The 13939-nt window shown below is 50.9% G+C and overlaps 1 protein-coding gene across 1 annotated transcript; it reads right to left on the reverse strand.

Moving 5' to 3' along the window:
* Positions 1-4386: 4386 nt before the first annotated feature.
* On the reverse strand, positions 4387-7587 carry CHAC1 (ChaC glutathione specific gamma-glutamylcyclotransferase 1). The gene is made up of 3 exons (XM_007081781.3): positions 6977-7587; positions 6535-6570; positions 4387-6080 (listed from the first exon to the last, which is right to left on the reverse strand). The coding sequence occupies exons 1-3, from the start codon at positions 7205-7207 to the stop codon at positions 5679-5681; spliced, it is 669 nt and encodes a 222-aa protein (XP_007081843.2). The 5' UTR covers positions 7208-7587; the 3' UTR covers positions 4387-5678.
* Positions 7588-13939: the final 6352 nt, after the last annotated feature.

A 13939-nucleotide genomic window follows, 5' to 3' on the forward strand; every position in this document is an offset into this window, starting at 1 on the left:
GAGCAGCTCTGTGGTTGAACCTTCAGGATGTGTCAAGTTCTCTCTCACACCCCAAGAAATGCCCAGGCTGAGGGTAAGGGCAGGTGCAGACCTAAACCAGGAAGGGCAGGCCTGGTGGGGCCTTTGCCAAGAGCAGAGCAGGAAAGGGCATAGGAGAGAGGCCATTCTGGGCTGCTGAGCGAGGGGTGAAGGTCCAGGAATAGGATGAGGAGGGCAAAGGGAAGGCTGATCAGGGGCTTTGGTCAACACCCTCTGACAGCCAGCCAGTAAAGCAAAACTTCTCAGTCCCAGTTTCCACAGCTACCATGCAATTTATTGTCCAAACCTGGATGCTTTTGAGAGTGAAAGTGATAATTATTCCAGGACAACAGGAGTAAAGTAGGCCTGTCCTGGGCAGTGGGATGTGTGGTCACCCTAGCCTGGAGCACAAGTCTGGTCCTTGTGCTCCAACTCTGGCCCACAGGGACACCCTCCCTGTGACTGTTGCCTCCCCTAACCTGGCCGGGGCACTGAAGCTGGATTCACACCCTGGAGCACCCCAACCCACCTCGGAGCCAAGCTTGCAGAAAGGCAGGGTCTCCCCCATTCAAGGTCCTTCTCCCCACACCCTCTGCTTTCCTGATGACTCACATGGGTGCCGCCACTGTCTGGGGGAAATAGCAACCCCCAGAGGAATGTGGTCCTTCCTGGTGCCCAGTGGGGGACAACCTGGAGAACCCCTAGGAGCCTGTCTACCCTAGAAGGGTGCGTGGAGAGGCCAGAGTGGGGTTCATCCATGTCCCCCTGCCTGTCCATGACCCCCTGGCAAAACCCTGGGATCCCCAGCCTCCTCCCTCCTACTTGTCCCCCATTTCTAACGGGCTGCCAGGAGGTGTCCCCACATTACCAGTTCCTGGTTCTAGCTCAGCCCTCCCCAGCCCCTGCCTGGGTACATGGCAACAGGTACACACCAGGTCTTGCAGCCTTCAAATCATCTTCCCTGACACAACACTTAAACCCAAGCCTGAACACAATACTCCAAGTAGACAAAACAAAAAGAACAAAAAGACCCTTCCGTGGGAGGAAAAACAAAAACATCACTATAGAACTCAACTTCCCTACAAGATAAAGTCTAACACTTCCTCTATGAACTGACTGCAGAGTAGCTCTCAGCCTTGTCGCCAACACTGCAAGGCTTCTTGCACGCGGCCACCTACCAGCTGCTCTATATCGCTTTCCCCTTTGCTTGTGCCATCCCCACACACCCGGAATGCCTCCTCTGCCTGCTGGATTCCTGCAGCTTTTTTAAGGCCCTCCTAGACCTGACCACCTCTGCCCCAACCCGAGCTCCTAGAGTTGCCCTTACCCAGACCAGGTGTGAGGGCACTCCTGTGCCTCCCGTCTTCCACAGCGGGAGCTTGACCTACCAAAGACTCAATAAATAGCAGTTGAACTGGCTGATCCTTTCTACTCACTCCTGGTTCTCCAGAAGGGTGCCCTTGGAGATGGACAAGTTGATTCCCGAGTTGCCTGCTAACTCTGAAATCCCTTAATGCTGCAGCCTAGGCCTCGGCACTCAACCATCACTCTGTTTGAATCCCACCAGCAAAAAATAAATATATATTTTTTTAATGCCACTATACCAGAAGTCCTAAGAAATGGCCCAGGAATGCCTGTGGATCCCCAAAACCCTCTCAGGGGGACTGCAAGGTCAAAATTATTTTCATAGTCAAACTAAGAGGTTATCTGCCTTTTTACTCACATTTCCTCTGAAGTGTAGAGTGGAGTTTTCCATAACTTTACAAAAGGTGGATTTGCAACAAAATGAATGCAGAAACAAATGAGAACCCAGCTGCTTTCATCAAGCAAAAAATTAAGAACATAAAACAGCACTGTTCTTTTCACTAAATTTGCTTGTTTTGGAAAAGATTCATTTTTCCTTAAAAATGTTAAAGTTTATTTTAAGGAGAGAGTACGCAAGTGGGGGAGGGACAGAGAGAGAGGGAGAGAGAATCCCAAGCAGCACCACTCAGAGTTCCAGTTCCACAAACTGTGAGATCATGACCTGAGCTGGAATCAAGAGTCAGACCCTTAACAAGTAAGCCACCCAGGAGCCCATAAAAATACATTAACATGTAATAGATTGTTTTTATTTTTAGTAATACATTTTACACTTCTCCATTTTAATCTCTAATACACTAAATGTTGCCAAATGTTATATCCCAGGTAAACAACAACCCCTGGGATCCTCAGTTTTTAATTTGTAAACAAGTCCTGAGACCCCTACATCCTCATACCTTCCATCACCCCTCTGTTGCGTCTCTCAGCAATTTCTTTTTTTATATTTGAGAGAGAGAGACAGAGCGCAAGCAGGGGAGGGTCAGAGAGGGAGACACAGAATCCCAAGGAGGCTGCAGGCTCCGAGCTGTCAGCACAGAGCCCGATGTGGGGCTCCAACTCACGAACCGCAAGATCATGACCTGAGCCCAAGTCAGACACTAACCAGCTGAGCTACCCAGGCACCTTTTTTTTTTTTTTAATATTTATTTTTGAGAGAGAGAGAACGAGCATGAGTGGAGGAGGGGCAGAGAGAGGAGGGGAAGACAGAGGATCTGAAGTAGGCTCTGTACTGACAGCCCAGAGCCCAATGTGGGGCTCAAACTGAGCCGAAGTTGGACACTTAACTGACTGAGCTACCCAGGTGCCCTAGCAATCAATTTCTTGAGTGATCTCCTTCCCCTCCTACAGGTTCCCCAGCTCTGTGGCTTCATGCCACTCTTCTGAAATTGCTCTGAGGCCACAGAGCACCCTCTGCTATTTCATCTAATGGATGCTCCTCTCTCTTTATTGCCCTGACCATTCAGCAGCATCACCCTGGTTCTTCTCCTATCTCTCCAGCTGCTTGCTCTCCACTTTTCTTGCTTCACTCAAGCCACCAGGGCTGAGCATGGGCCCTGTTCTCTTTTCTCCCCACTTCCAAGGCTTTCAAGTACTGTCTCCATGTGTATGGCCCCCAGATCTCTTACTCCAGCCCATATTTCTCTCTGAATCACAGACCCACATTCCCCAGCTGCCCCCTGAATATCCATGTGGATGCCATTGCCCTACACAGGCACCTCCAGATCAAACACTCATGCAGAGCTGATCTCTACCCCTGCCCTTCCGGACCTACAACTGTACTAGCAGCCCTGGACCTCTACCCCTCCCTCGCTCTCCCCTTCATCCAGCCACACCCAACCCTGCCAGCCTCATGCCCTGGCGACTGTCAGATCTATCCTCCCTTCTGTCCCCACTGCCTCACCTCAGCTCAGGCCACCTTCATCCTTCCCTAGGCTGTCTTTGGCCTTCCTGCTCCAACCTGACAGAAACCAGGGCTCCTCTTAAGCAGTCTTTTCACTCAGAATTCACAGGAGGCCCCCACCAACCCAGGAGGGATGCCACCTCTACAGCATCAGGCCCAGCCACAGGATGTGGTCCTGCCACCTGTCCAGTCCCATGTCCAATCCCCCATGCCACTCTGTCCACTCTGTCCCAGCTAGCCTGACCTTGCTTCCTTCTCTGGCACAAGTTGTTCCTTGCCTCTTTTCACCAGAGACCCCTTCTCAGGCTCAGAGCTTGGCCTCATCATTCCCTCCCCCAGAAAGCCTTCCCTGACCACCACCTCCATGTCAGGAGCCCACTCTTGGCCTCCCATCACAGCACATTTCATGCTAAATGGTCCCATTCAGAGTCTCTTAGTACCCTAAGGAGGAAGATTGCTTCACTGCCATATCCCCAGTGCCCAGGTCAGTGTCTGGCATACAGCAGTTTAGTAAATACTTGAATGAATAAGGCTTGAAGAATGGGAGCCCATGTACAGCTGACAGGAAGCCCTCCCCACCCCTGCTCAGTAGAGAGCAGGGCTCTGTTCTGAGCACCCAAACTGGCTGTCTTGCCCTGCCCTGGCCCAGGAGGCGCTGTCCAAGTCTCCCTGCCACCTGCTGCCCCCTCCTGCTGTGTTGCCCTGACAAACTCCCAGAAGAACTTGGCTGGACTCCACACTTCTCCCATCAATGGTAAGACACGAGGCCACCAACACACCGGGCACCACAACAGCTGCCCAACTTGGTCAGAGCTGACCCCTCTGGGGACACCCAGACCAATCCAGGGCACCAGCCATAACAGCAGCAGCAGCAAAACATACCACATAGCATCCCAATGTAAACTGATGCTCAGGGGACTGAAGAGGTTTTTGGAGGTTACTAGGCCAGTGAGGCTGGGGTGCAAGCAGGCTCTTCTGCTGCAAGAAGGCAGTCACCTGGGCCCTATACCCATTCTGCAGGCCCAGGACTAGAAGCTGAGCCCAATGAGACGCCATTCTGAGACCCTGGGGGTGGGATTTGCCCTGGGGGGCGGATCAGGGTGGGGAGGAGCAGCCAGGGGCACACAGAGAGGGAACAAGTAGCAGCCAAGAGGGCACCCTGGCAACTCATTCCATTGTGAGCAAGACTCCTGGCAGGTCAAGTTAACAGAGAAAGCACAGATCACACCACAGTCCCAGAAGACAACAGTAACCACAATTTTGATCTCAAAATCACAGGGCCACTTAGGTCCTCCAGGCCACAGTTCTCTGCTCTCAGCACTACTCAAGTCATCACCACCCTACTCTAACCCACATGCTCCTTTAGCAGGAAGCCAGGGGTCCAGTCATGCTGTCACGAAGAGGCAGCAGCTAGAGGAAGACCTGGTGTGACCTCCAAGCCTGCTGGCCTATTTGGGGCAGCTGAGAGCAGGAGCAGGGCACCAGGTCTGTGGGAGGAACACTGCCTACAAGGCTGCCGAGTAGAGCCACATGGGCTGAATTCTGTACGACACTTAGTTGTGAATGGTGCCCGTGAGAGTGCTGTGCCCTGGTTGCTGGTCCTGTCTGCTCAGCTACCCGGAAGAGAGGGATGGAGACAAAGAGGGAGCCCCTGCCCCTCTCATGAGCCTTCCAGGGCTTTATCGTCTTACTTGCCCCAATACCCCAACTGAAGAAAGAACCACAACGCAGCACAACACAGATAATAAGGGATCAGTTTATGGGTAACAGTATTGGTCAGACTGAGAAGGTACCAGGCCTTTAGTGAGGAGCTATAGGCCTCAACAGACAAGAAAACAGAGGGACAGGGAAACAAAGCCAGATGGCTAAAAGAGGCCCAGGCAACTGTGCCTGGGCTCCAGATCCAGTTCTGCCCTAGGAATGTGGGAGGAAGAGGAAGAGCGAGACCCGCAGGTGCCTCAGTTCTTGTAAGGCCCCCTTCTCTTCAATCCCTCCTGTCCCTTACCAGCAGGCTGGGACTTTTCACAGGTGGTATATTTCCGGGGCTAGGAACAGTTGGTCTGGGGATGGGGAGCCAGTGGCCTGGGTGGTATGGGGTTAGCAGCAGCACTGGGGGGAATCTAGTCAGGAACCGCTCAGCAGGGCCCCTATGTCCAGGGCAGGCCCCCCACCCTGCCCACTACACCAACATGGTGCAATAAATAGTTTCAAGTAATAAGTCAGTGTCAGGCAGGAGAACTGGAGACTGCTGGGATAGGCAGGGGCTTAAGGAGAGAAGCTCCCAGACACCCACCAAGTCCTCTCAGTGAGCTCCAGCTGTATCAAGTCCACTGTGTGCCACAGGAGTAGGGATGTGGCCCCATGTCTACGTGGGCACTCCCTGCAGGGGCTCAACCCCTCAGACCAGGGCCAAAGCCTGCTCAGTGGGGCAGAAACAGGGCAGCATGGTGCCCACAGCGTCCACGATGGCTGCCAGGTGCTCATCCTGTGCCTGGGGCCCACAGAGCTGCATGAAGTCTGCCAGGCGTAGCAAGTACTCGAGGTTGTGACCAGAGAAGCCGCGACAGGCCAGGATCTGAGTTGCAATGGCCTCTTCAGGTGCAGGGCCCAGGTAACCAGGATTTTGTGGGGTGGCCACATAAGCCAATGCCTTGAGTGGTTGGTCAGGGTTATCTTGGGGGTAGAAGGTGACTTCCTTGGTATCATAGCCACCAAGCACTGCCTCCCGCACGTTCAGGTACTTCAGGGCCTCGCTCACCTGCTCACCTTGAACCTGGTATGCCACACCCCAAGTGCAGCCCTAGGAGGAAACACGGACACCGGGGTCAGTCAAAACAGCTCCTGGCTGGTCCCACCTCAGGTCTGCGCTCTATAAGGCAAGTGGGCAGAGGACTGATGAGTCATCTAGTAGCAATACATCAAGCTCATTCTCCCTTTGTTAACAAGGGCTGACAAGGTGGTCTGCCCCCAAGGCAGAAGAGGATTCCTACTCAGAGTGTGGCTTGAGAACCAGTGGTATCATCTGTACACTTAAGTCGAATGTGAGGAATTTAAGGCCCCACCCTGGTCCATTTAAATTGAAATCTGCATTTTAACAAGGTCCTCAGAGGGTTCTTGTGAAAAGCACTGAGCTAGACCACCCTTCCCCTCTGCCAGTGTGGCATCTAATCTAGCCTGCAGCCAAGGACACATAAGCTCTCTTAGACCCTCCATGCTAGGCCCTATGGGGTCTCTCTCTTGACTTGGACACTTACCTCATGATCTTCAAGTAGGGTCACCACACGGCCAGGCTGAGGAGAAAGCAAAGATTTTGAAAAAGATAAGTTAGGAATCAGCTCTGCCACCGGTACTAAAGGAAACCCATATTAACACTGCTGGCCCAGGCCTCAGAGAACCCCACGCATCCAGGGGAAAGTGGAGAGAGTGATGCATGACTACAGGAGAAACAGACCCATGGCAGTGGCCCAAACTGATAAATCAGAAACATTCATCAACATTGTGATCCACAGGATCACAGATTCCAGCCATCACAGTGATCTACTGGGCACAGAAATTTAAGCCACAAAGCCCAAGCACAGGTTTATACACTTCCCCCACCAGCACGGAGGCACCGGCTGCCCAGAGAACCCCAGGGCACTGGTGCCCACTACCCTGCCCCCAACTCCTGCATTCCCCTGAGCATAGTCAGATGCTCACCATCTTGTCGCTGCCCCGATGGAAGGTGTCTCCCTGCCAGAAGCGGCGGCTATAGCCGCGCACGAAACCCACACGGCTGTCACTGTAGGCGAAGTCGGGCCTCCACACGAGAGAGCCGTACCCGAAAATCCACAGGGCTTGGGGGTCACCGTCATCCCGGGGGTGCTGCACCGGTGACGAAGTGGGCGGCGAGGCGGGAGGGGTGTTCTGGGCTGTGGACTCCTGCTTCATGGTGCCGGGCACAGGGACGAGCCCGGCGGCCTCCGGGGCTGGTCTCCGGCGCGGGCACGGAAGGACCAACGGACGCGCACACCTGGCCTGGCACCGCTTGGTCGCTCCAGCTGCGCGGCCCCTTCGGAAGCGCCTTTTAAACCCTCCGGCCAGGCGGGCCCCCGCCCACCGCGCCAGCTGTCGCGGTGATTGGGGCGGGGCAAGTCCCCTTTTGACCAATCACCTTCGTGTTTTGCTTCCCGGTTAACCGCGCCGCCCTCTGAGTGGGTAACTGAGGGACCTGCCCCAGACCCAGCTCGCCCGCTGATTGGCTCGGTTCCACCTCTGTAGCAAATCTGGCAGGAGTGATGCAACCGCGGGGGAGGTTTTCCCAGCTCCGGCATGCAGCAAGGGCACCTCGGATTGCGTCAGGCGGCGGGCAGTGGGCACCGACGCGGGCACTGGTCGTCTCTCCGGCAGCCCCTCCGTGGCCTGGGCCCTTCAGCAACCAGGACCGGCGCGTCACAGGTGGGCGTCGCCTCAGCATCCCTGCGGGTGCACCTGGTCGGGTCACTGCCCCCAGTTAGCACGGACTCATTACCAGGGCCTGTGCAGGGCACGTCCCGCAGGAGCTCTATGGGAGGCGTAAGCGCCCGTCTCTGGGGCTCCTCCGCCTGGGAGCACGTCACGTACTCTAGAGAAGCAGTTGGAGACACCTTCTGCATTCCACACAGGTGCCTCACGCGGTTGGCCCGCGTGAGCAAATGGAGAAACTGAGTCACGGGGCTGGCAAGTGGTTCTGCAGAAGCTGCAAGGCTGAGTCAGGCCGGGCGCCGGGAACTTGCGGGCCTCACGTGAGGGGTACGCCCAGGGCCAGTTGTGGAACCCTCTGAGCCCAGGTAGGCTTGGGGTGGAGCACTTGCAACCACCTATGTCACTTTGGTGGTGGTGTCCAGACCTGCGGAGAGAGGCCATAAAGACAGGCCTCTGTCCTTCTCTGCCCTGAGGCGAGAAGTTTAGTTCTGCTCAGACCTGAAACTTTTGCAACAATGATTGGGTTCATCCTTACGCACAGAAGTTCCAGGACCTTCCGTAAGCGGCAGGCAACGCAGCCAAATTGACGCTCCCAGACGACGGTGAGCAGCTACCGGCCTTCTCTCTTGGCTGTTGGCCTCCTGACCCACGGAGGGTCTGCAGGCTGTCTGGGTTGAGCCCCCTCAGCAGGGGCAAAAGGCTGCCCCTGGGGATGTCTCTGGATGGAAAGGGGGAAGAGAGGCAGCAGCAGAACTGCCCCCGCCCTCCCCCTCCCTTCCCCCCCACTGCAGAACAGCCTCGGGGAAACTGCTAATGAGGTCCAGGGTGAGCCCTCTGGCAGGCGAAATGGGCAATATTGCTTCTCATTATATTCTAATTAGATGTTTTAACTAAAAAGCACCTGCACACTTAAAGTAGTCATTCCAAAAGTGTATAAGATACACACAAAAGTGTGTAAGTTGCACTTTAGTGTGTAGAGTATGAAGCTAGTTCTGTAAAAGCAAAATAAGTTACACATTAATATTGGTAAAAGAAGTAATCTGGAAGCATATACCTAAACTGTTAACAGAGCCTGTCACCAGAGAAGAACTTGCAATATTAAATGTAAATGTTTATGAAAAAGTTTGTTGGTGGTGGTAGCTGTTGTTTGTTTTGGTTTTGTCTCTTACAAGGAGCATGAATTACTTTTCCAATTGGAAAAAAAAATACAGGCAAAATGGTTGTTTCTGGTTATTTCTTTCCCTCCTTTCTCCATGTTCACTCTCCCCTCTTCTGTACCCCCCATCCTGTCCCCTTTAGTCCATATGGCCGCCTCCTTTGCTACTAGCTTCTTAAGAAGAATATCCCCACCTCCTCTACCACCTTTCAGTAGTGGGATAGGAGGCAGGAAGCTGGTACCAACATATTCCTGGAAGCATCTAAATTTGCACAAACAGTGCTTTGAAACAGCAACTTAGTGATACAAATCAAAAGTCAAAATGTCCCTGACCTTTGACCCAATACTTCCACTCCAGGAAATTATTCAAAATATAGGAAAAGTCATATCCCTAAAGATTTTTCAATGCATTGTTATTTATTATAGCAAAACAAAAGAAGAGAAACTACCTAAATATCCCAAAATAGCTAAACATTTAAGTAACTTATAGGATTACTCCACGTGGTGGAGAACTACACACAAAGAGAATAACTTAAATATGTAGCAATAGATGATTAATTAAATAAATTTGATATAGACATAAAATTAAAGCTCTGTGGTCATTAAAACAGATGTATGCCTATACTTACTGACAAGGGAACTTATCTGTGATGTATAATTCAGGGAAAAAACAAGTTATAAAATAACATAATATAACTTTTAAACTTAAAAAGTCTATAGTGTGTATTTGCATAGAAAAAAATCCAGAAGAACACATAAAAAGTTCAGTGATTACCTCTGAGTGGTAGGACTACATGAGATTTGCACTTTCTTTTTTATGCCAATTCAGATGGTCTGGGATTGTCTAAGAGAACATAAACCACTTCCATTTAGAAAAGAAAAAGTCAAAATAAAAATGCATTATGAGGGGCACCTGAGTGGCTCAGTCGGTTCTCACGGTTATGAGTTCAAGCCCCACATTGGGCTCCGTTCTGGGTGTGAAGCCTACTTAAAAAATCCACTAGGAAAACAATGTAGTAAAAATGCCTAGGACTGCATAGTCAGGCAAAAATGCATAATAACCATCACATGCACTATGATTAAAACTATTAAAACAATAACAAGATACATAAGGAAAAAGAGGGGGGCATCCTATACTAGTGATGGATGTGTTGCAGGTGATTCTTTGTTTTTCAAGGCTTATGAAATGTAATTTTTAATAATAAAAGTTTAAAGGATAGGTAAGGTTTTCTGGGGGCTAAGAGGCAGAGAGTATATTGGAATTACCTGGGCAACATTTTCAAGATCAGACCTCCTCCCAACGGAACAAAGCCGGCTGGTCAGGTCATCAGTAAGAACCACTTGCTCCAGGAAAGTTAGGCACTTCCTCCTCTGTGCTTCCACAACTTCTTACCTCGCTTCTGTTTATCGGTCCCCTCCACCTCATGCCTATAACAGAAATCATTTATTGAATGCTTACCATGAGCTAGGTAGTTTGCTAAATGCTTTACATCCGTTCTAATTACAAACTTCTCCCCTACTTTGTGAGGGAAGTATCATTTCACAGGTGAGCAAACTGAGCATAGGGAAGTTAGGTAACCCACTCGTGGTGATGCCACAGCAAGGCAAGTTGTGGAGCCTAGATCTAAAGGCAGGCAGTCCCACCCCAGAGCTTACCTTGCTGCTAAGCTTTGCATATCCTGCTTTCTGAGAACCTGAGAGCTCCCTGAAAGCAGACTTCATCTTTTAAGCCCCCAGGGGACCCACACAGGACTGGCTCATGGAAGGTTCTCCACAAAAGTAGGTAGAAGTGGAGCTTTCACTTTGAAAAGGCCAGGGCAGCCTGGGGTTCAGAGGAGGAGGAATCTTGCAAGACACAGGTTCAACCTTGACCTCTCAAAATAGGAATCCCCACAAAAGTTGGCCCAGGGGTCTTGGCCACCTTCCTGGGAACAAGTCTTGCCTGTTTCCATTCCTCACTTATCCTTGCCAACATATGTCTCCTTCCCTTCCAGTGGGACACTCCCAGGCAGTAAATCATCCCACTCAGCAGTGCCTCTGTAACATCTGCAAGCAGCCATCCCCACTTTCTTCTGAAAATCCCCTCAGGAAGGGGCTGCAGATGTCATACCCACAGAAGTACCAGCTCATGAGAGGATCACCTCCACCTCGAAGAGTGGCACATGATTTGCACATGAGGCATCCATGATGTCTTCCTTTTTTAGTCCTTTCCCAACTTAATCTTTCCTTATTGTTCCCCTTCAGGCAATCACTTCTCATTTCCTTATAATCTGTTCCTACTCACTTCTTCCAGTCAATGCAATCAACTTCTGGTATCATTGGACACAATCATCTGAAACAAGGGAAGGATGTGTTTGGAAGCTGGGGGAATCATACTAATTTATTATGCTAACCGATGAGGTTACTTGATAAAGCTGCTGATCCCCAAGGGATGAAAACGCTTCCTAGACATGGGCTCTAAACCCAGCTTGCCCAGATTTGAGTCCAGCTCCATCATTTACCATCAGGCTCACTGTCTCTGGTTCTCAGTTTTCTCAACTGTGAAATGAGGAATAATAGTATCCAACTTGTAGGTTCTGATGAGGATTGAAAGAAATAAAACCTCAGGGGAACCTGGGTGGTTCAGTCAGTTAAGCATCTGACTGGCTCAGGTCATGTTTTCGCAGTTTGTGAGTTCCAGCCCCACATCGGGCTCTGTGCTGACAGCTCGGAACCTGGAGCCTCCTGCAGATTCTGTGTCTCCCTCTCACTCCGTCTCTCTCTCAAAAATAAACATGGAAGGAAGGAAGAAGAGACCTTAGCCAGCACCTGGCTCCTTATTTTTACTACAAACTATACACTTTCCATTTTATTCAGGATAGAGCCATAGTCTACTATTGTGATTTATAACAAAAAATATATATTTGGTCTTCATCCTGTTCCTGGCACAGAGCTTCTAAAAGCCTTGGAATTTCCTCAGTGATAAGAGTGAGAAAGGTGATAAACAAGCTCATATCAACCACACCTGAGTTTAGTTTATGTTGGGGGGGGAACTTTTGGGAAGTCCCTAAGGATTGGAGGTGGGGGGGAAAGGGCTGGTTGCCAGGGAAACCAGCCATGTGATTAGAGGGTTGGAACTCTCAGCCCCAACTTCCATCCTCTGGGTAAGGGAGAGAAGGGCTAGAGATTGAGTTCAGTCACCTGTGGCCAATGATTTGCTCAACCAATGATTCAATCAACCACACCTATGTAATGAAGCCTCCATAAAAACCCCAAAGGACAGGGGTGTGGTCAGCTTCTGGGTTGTTAAATTCACGGGGGTGCTAGAAGGACGGCCCCCTGAAAGAGGACCTGAAAGCTTTGGGCTCCTTCCCGCATACCTTGCCCTATGGGTCTCTTCCTTCTGGCTGCTCTTGAGTTATATCCGCTTATAATAAGCCAATAATTTAGTAATCTGAGTTCTGTGATCCACTCCAGCAAATTAATCAAACCTAAGGAGGGAGTTGTGGGAACCTCTACCCTATCTATAGTGGTTAGAAGCACAAGTAACCTGGACTTTTCACTGGCATCTGAGGTGGAGGCAGTCTTGTGGGGCTGATGCTGTCACCAGGCAGAAGGTGTCAGGACTAAGTTAAATTGCTGCATGTCCAGCTGGTGTGGCAGAATTGCTGGATATGTGGAAAACCCACAGGTCTGGTGTCAGAAGTGAAGTATGGTCATAGCGGAGTATTGAGAATAGATGAAAAGCACAGGAAGGGTTTGTTTTTCTTCACTCTACCTCTCGAGTCTGACACAGGTCAGAAGAATTGAGTAGGTCAGGAAAGTGGTCATGGTATTCTTATTGATTCAATGGAGGAAACCTCCGGTTATCTCACCCTCCAGTCTTGCCATACAATTCACAGATTGTTCTAGCAAATAGGGTGCTAAAGGAGTGTTTTTAAAAGGCAGGACGGGTGACAATCTGCCCCAAGCCCATTATTAATAGAACAGTTGCTTGAGCTGAGAGATTTTCTGTGCATGCTTGGAGGGGAGGGAAGCTAAAATAAATGAGGGGCACCTGGGTGGCTCAGCTGGTTAAGCATTCGACTCTTGGTTTTGGGCTTAGGTCATGATCTCACAGCTCATGGGTTGGAGCCCTGCATCGGGCTCTGCTATGACAGCACAGGGCCTACTTGGGATTCTCTCTCCCTCTCTCTTTGTCTCTCCCCTGCTGGTGCATGCACACATGCACTCACTCTCTCTCTCAAAATAAACTTTAAAAGATAAATGGGGGCACCTGGGTGGCTCAGTTGGTTAAGCGTCCGACTTCGGCTTTTGTCATGATCTCATGGTTTGTGGTCTCCAGCCCCACAGTGGGCTCCATGCTGACAGCTCAGAGCCTGGAGCCTGCTTCGGATTCTGTATCTCCCTCTCTTTCTGCTCCTCCCCCACTCAAGCTCTCTCTCTCTTTCTCTCTCTCAAAAATAAACACTAAAAAAATTTTAAAAATTTAATGAATAAAATAAATAATGCACAATCTATGAGGGGCTACACCTCCCACAGACTTCTGGGAGATAAGCGTGTCCTCACTTCCTTGGCCCATGTGCAAGGACATAGGTCCTGTCAACACTGGCAGAAGGATGGGAAGAAGGAATGGCTAAATCCCCCAATACAGTCTGCCTCAGGTGAGGGAGAAAAGACAGCTGTTGTGCTGGTTATGCCGGCTGGATCCAGGGCCAAGGGGGGAAGCTTACTTGGTTCCCTGTCTACAAAAGCAGGGACTGGAAGGATTCTCCCTTCCTGTGTCCTGACAGAAGGGTGCATGGGATAGTGGGAAAACCTGGCTCCACTTCTAGCTTCTAAGGAGGGAGGGCACCCAGCTGATAGGGCACCCTGGTGTGGCCAGCGTTCCAATTACTCAGACCTGGGGCGTAGACCACCTGGAAGGGGAGGGGCCAGGACTCCAGCAGAGGGCTGGGAAGGCCGAGACTCTTTCCTGATTCTGAGGAGTGGGAAGGGTGCCTTTTGTGGCAGCAGGAAGTGGCTGGATGCAGGGCTGAGGAGAACGGCAATGAGGAGCATGTCAGTGGAGTGGCAGGGATGCT

Source organism: Panthera tigris, chromosome B3 (genome assembly GCF_018350195.1).
Source record: "Panthera tigris isolate Pti1 chromosome B3, P.tigris_Pti1_mat1.1, whole genome shotgun sequence".
Lineage (NCBI taxonomy): Eukaryota > Metazoa > Chordata > Mammalia > Carnivora > Felidae > Panthera > Panthera tigris.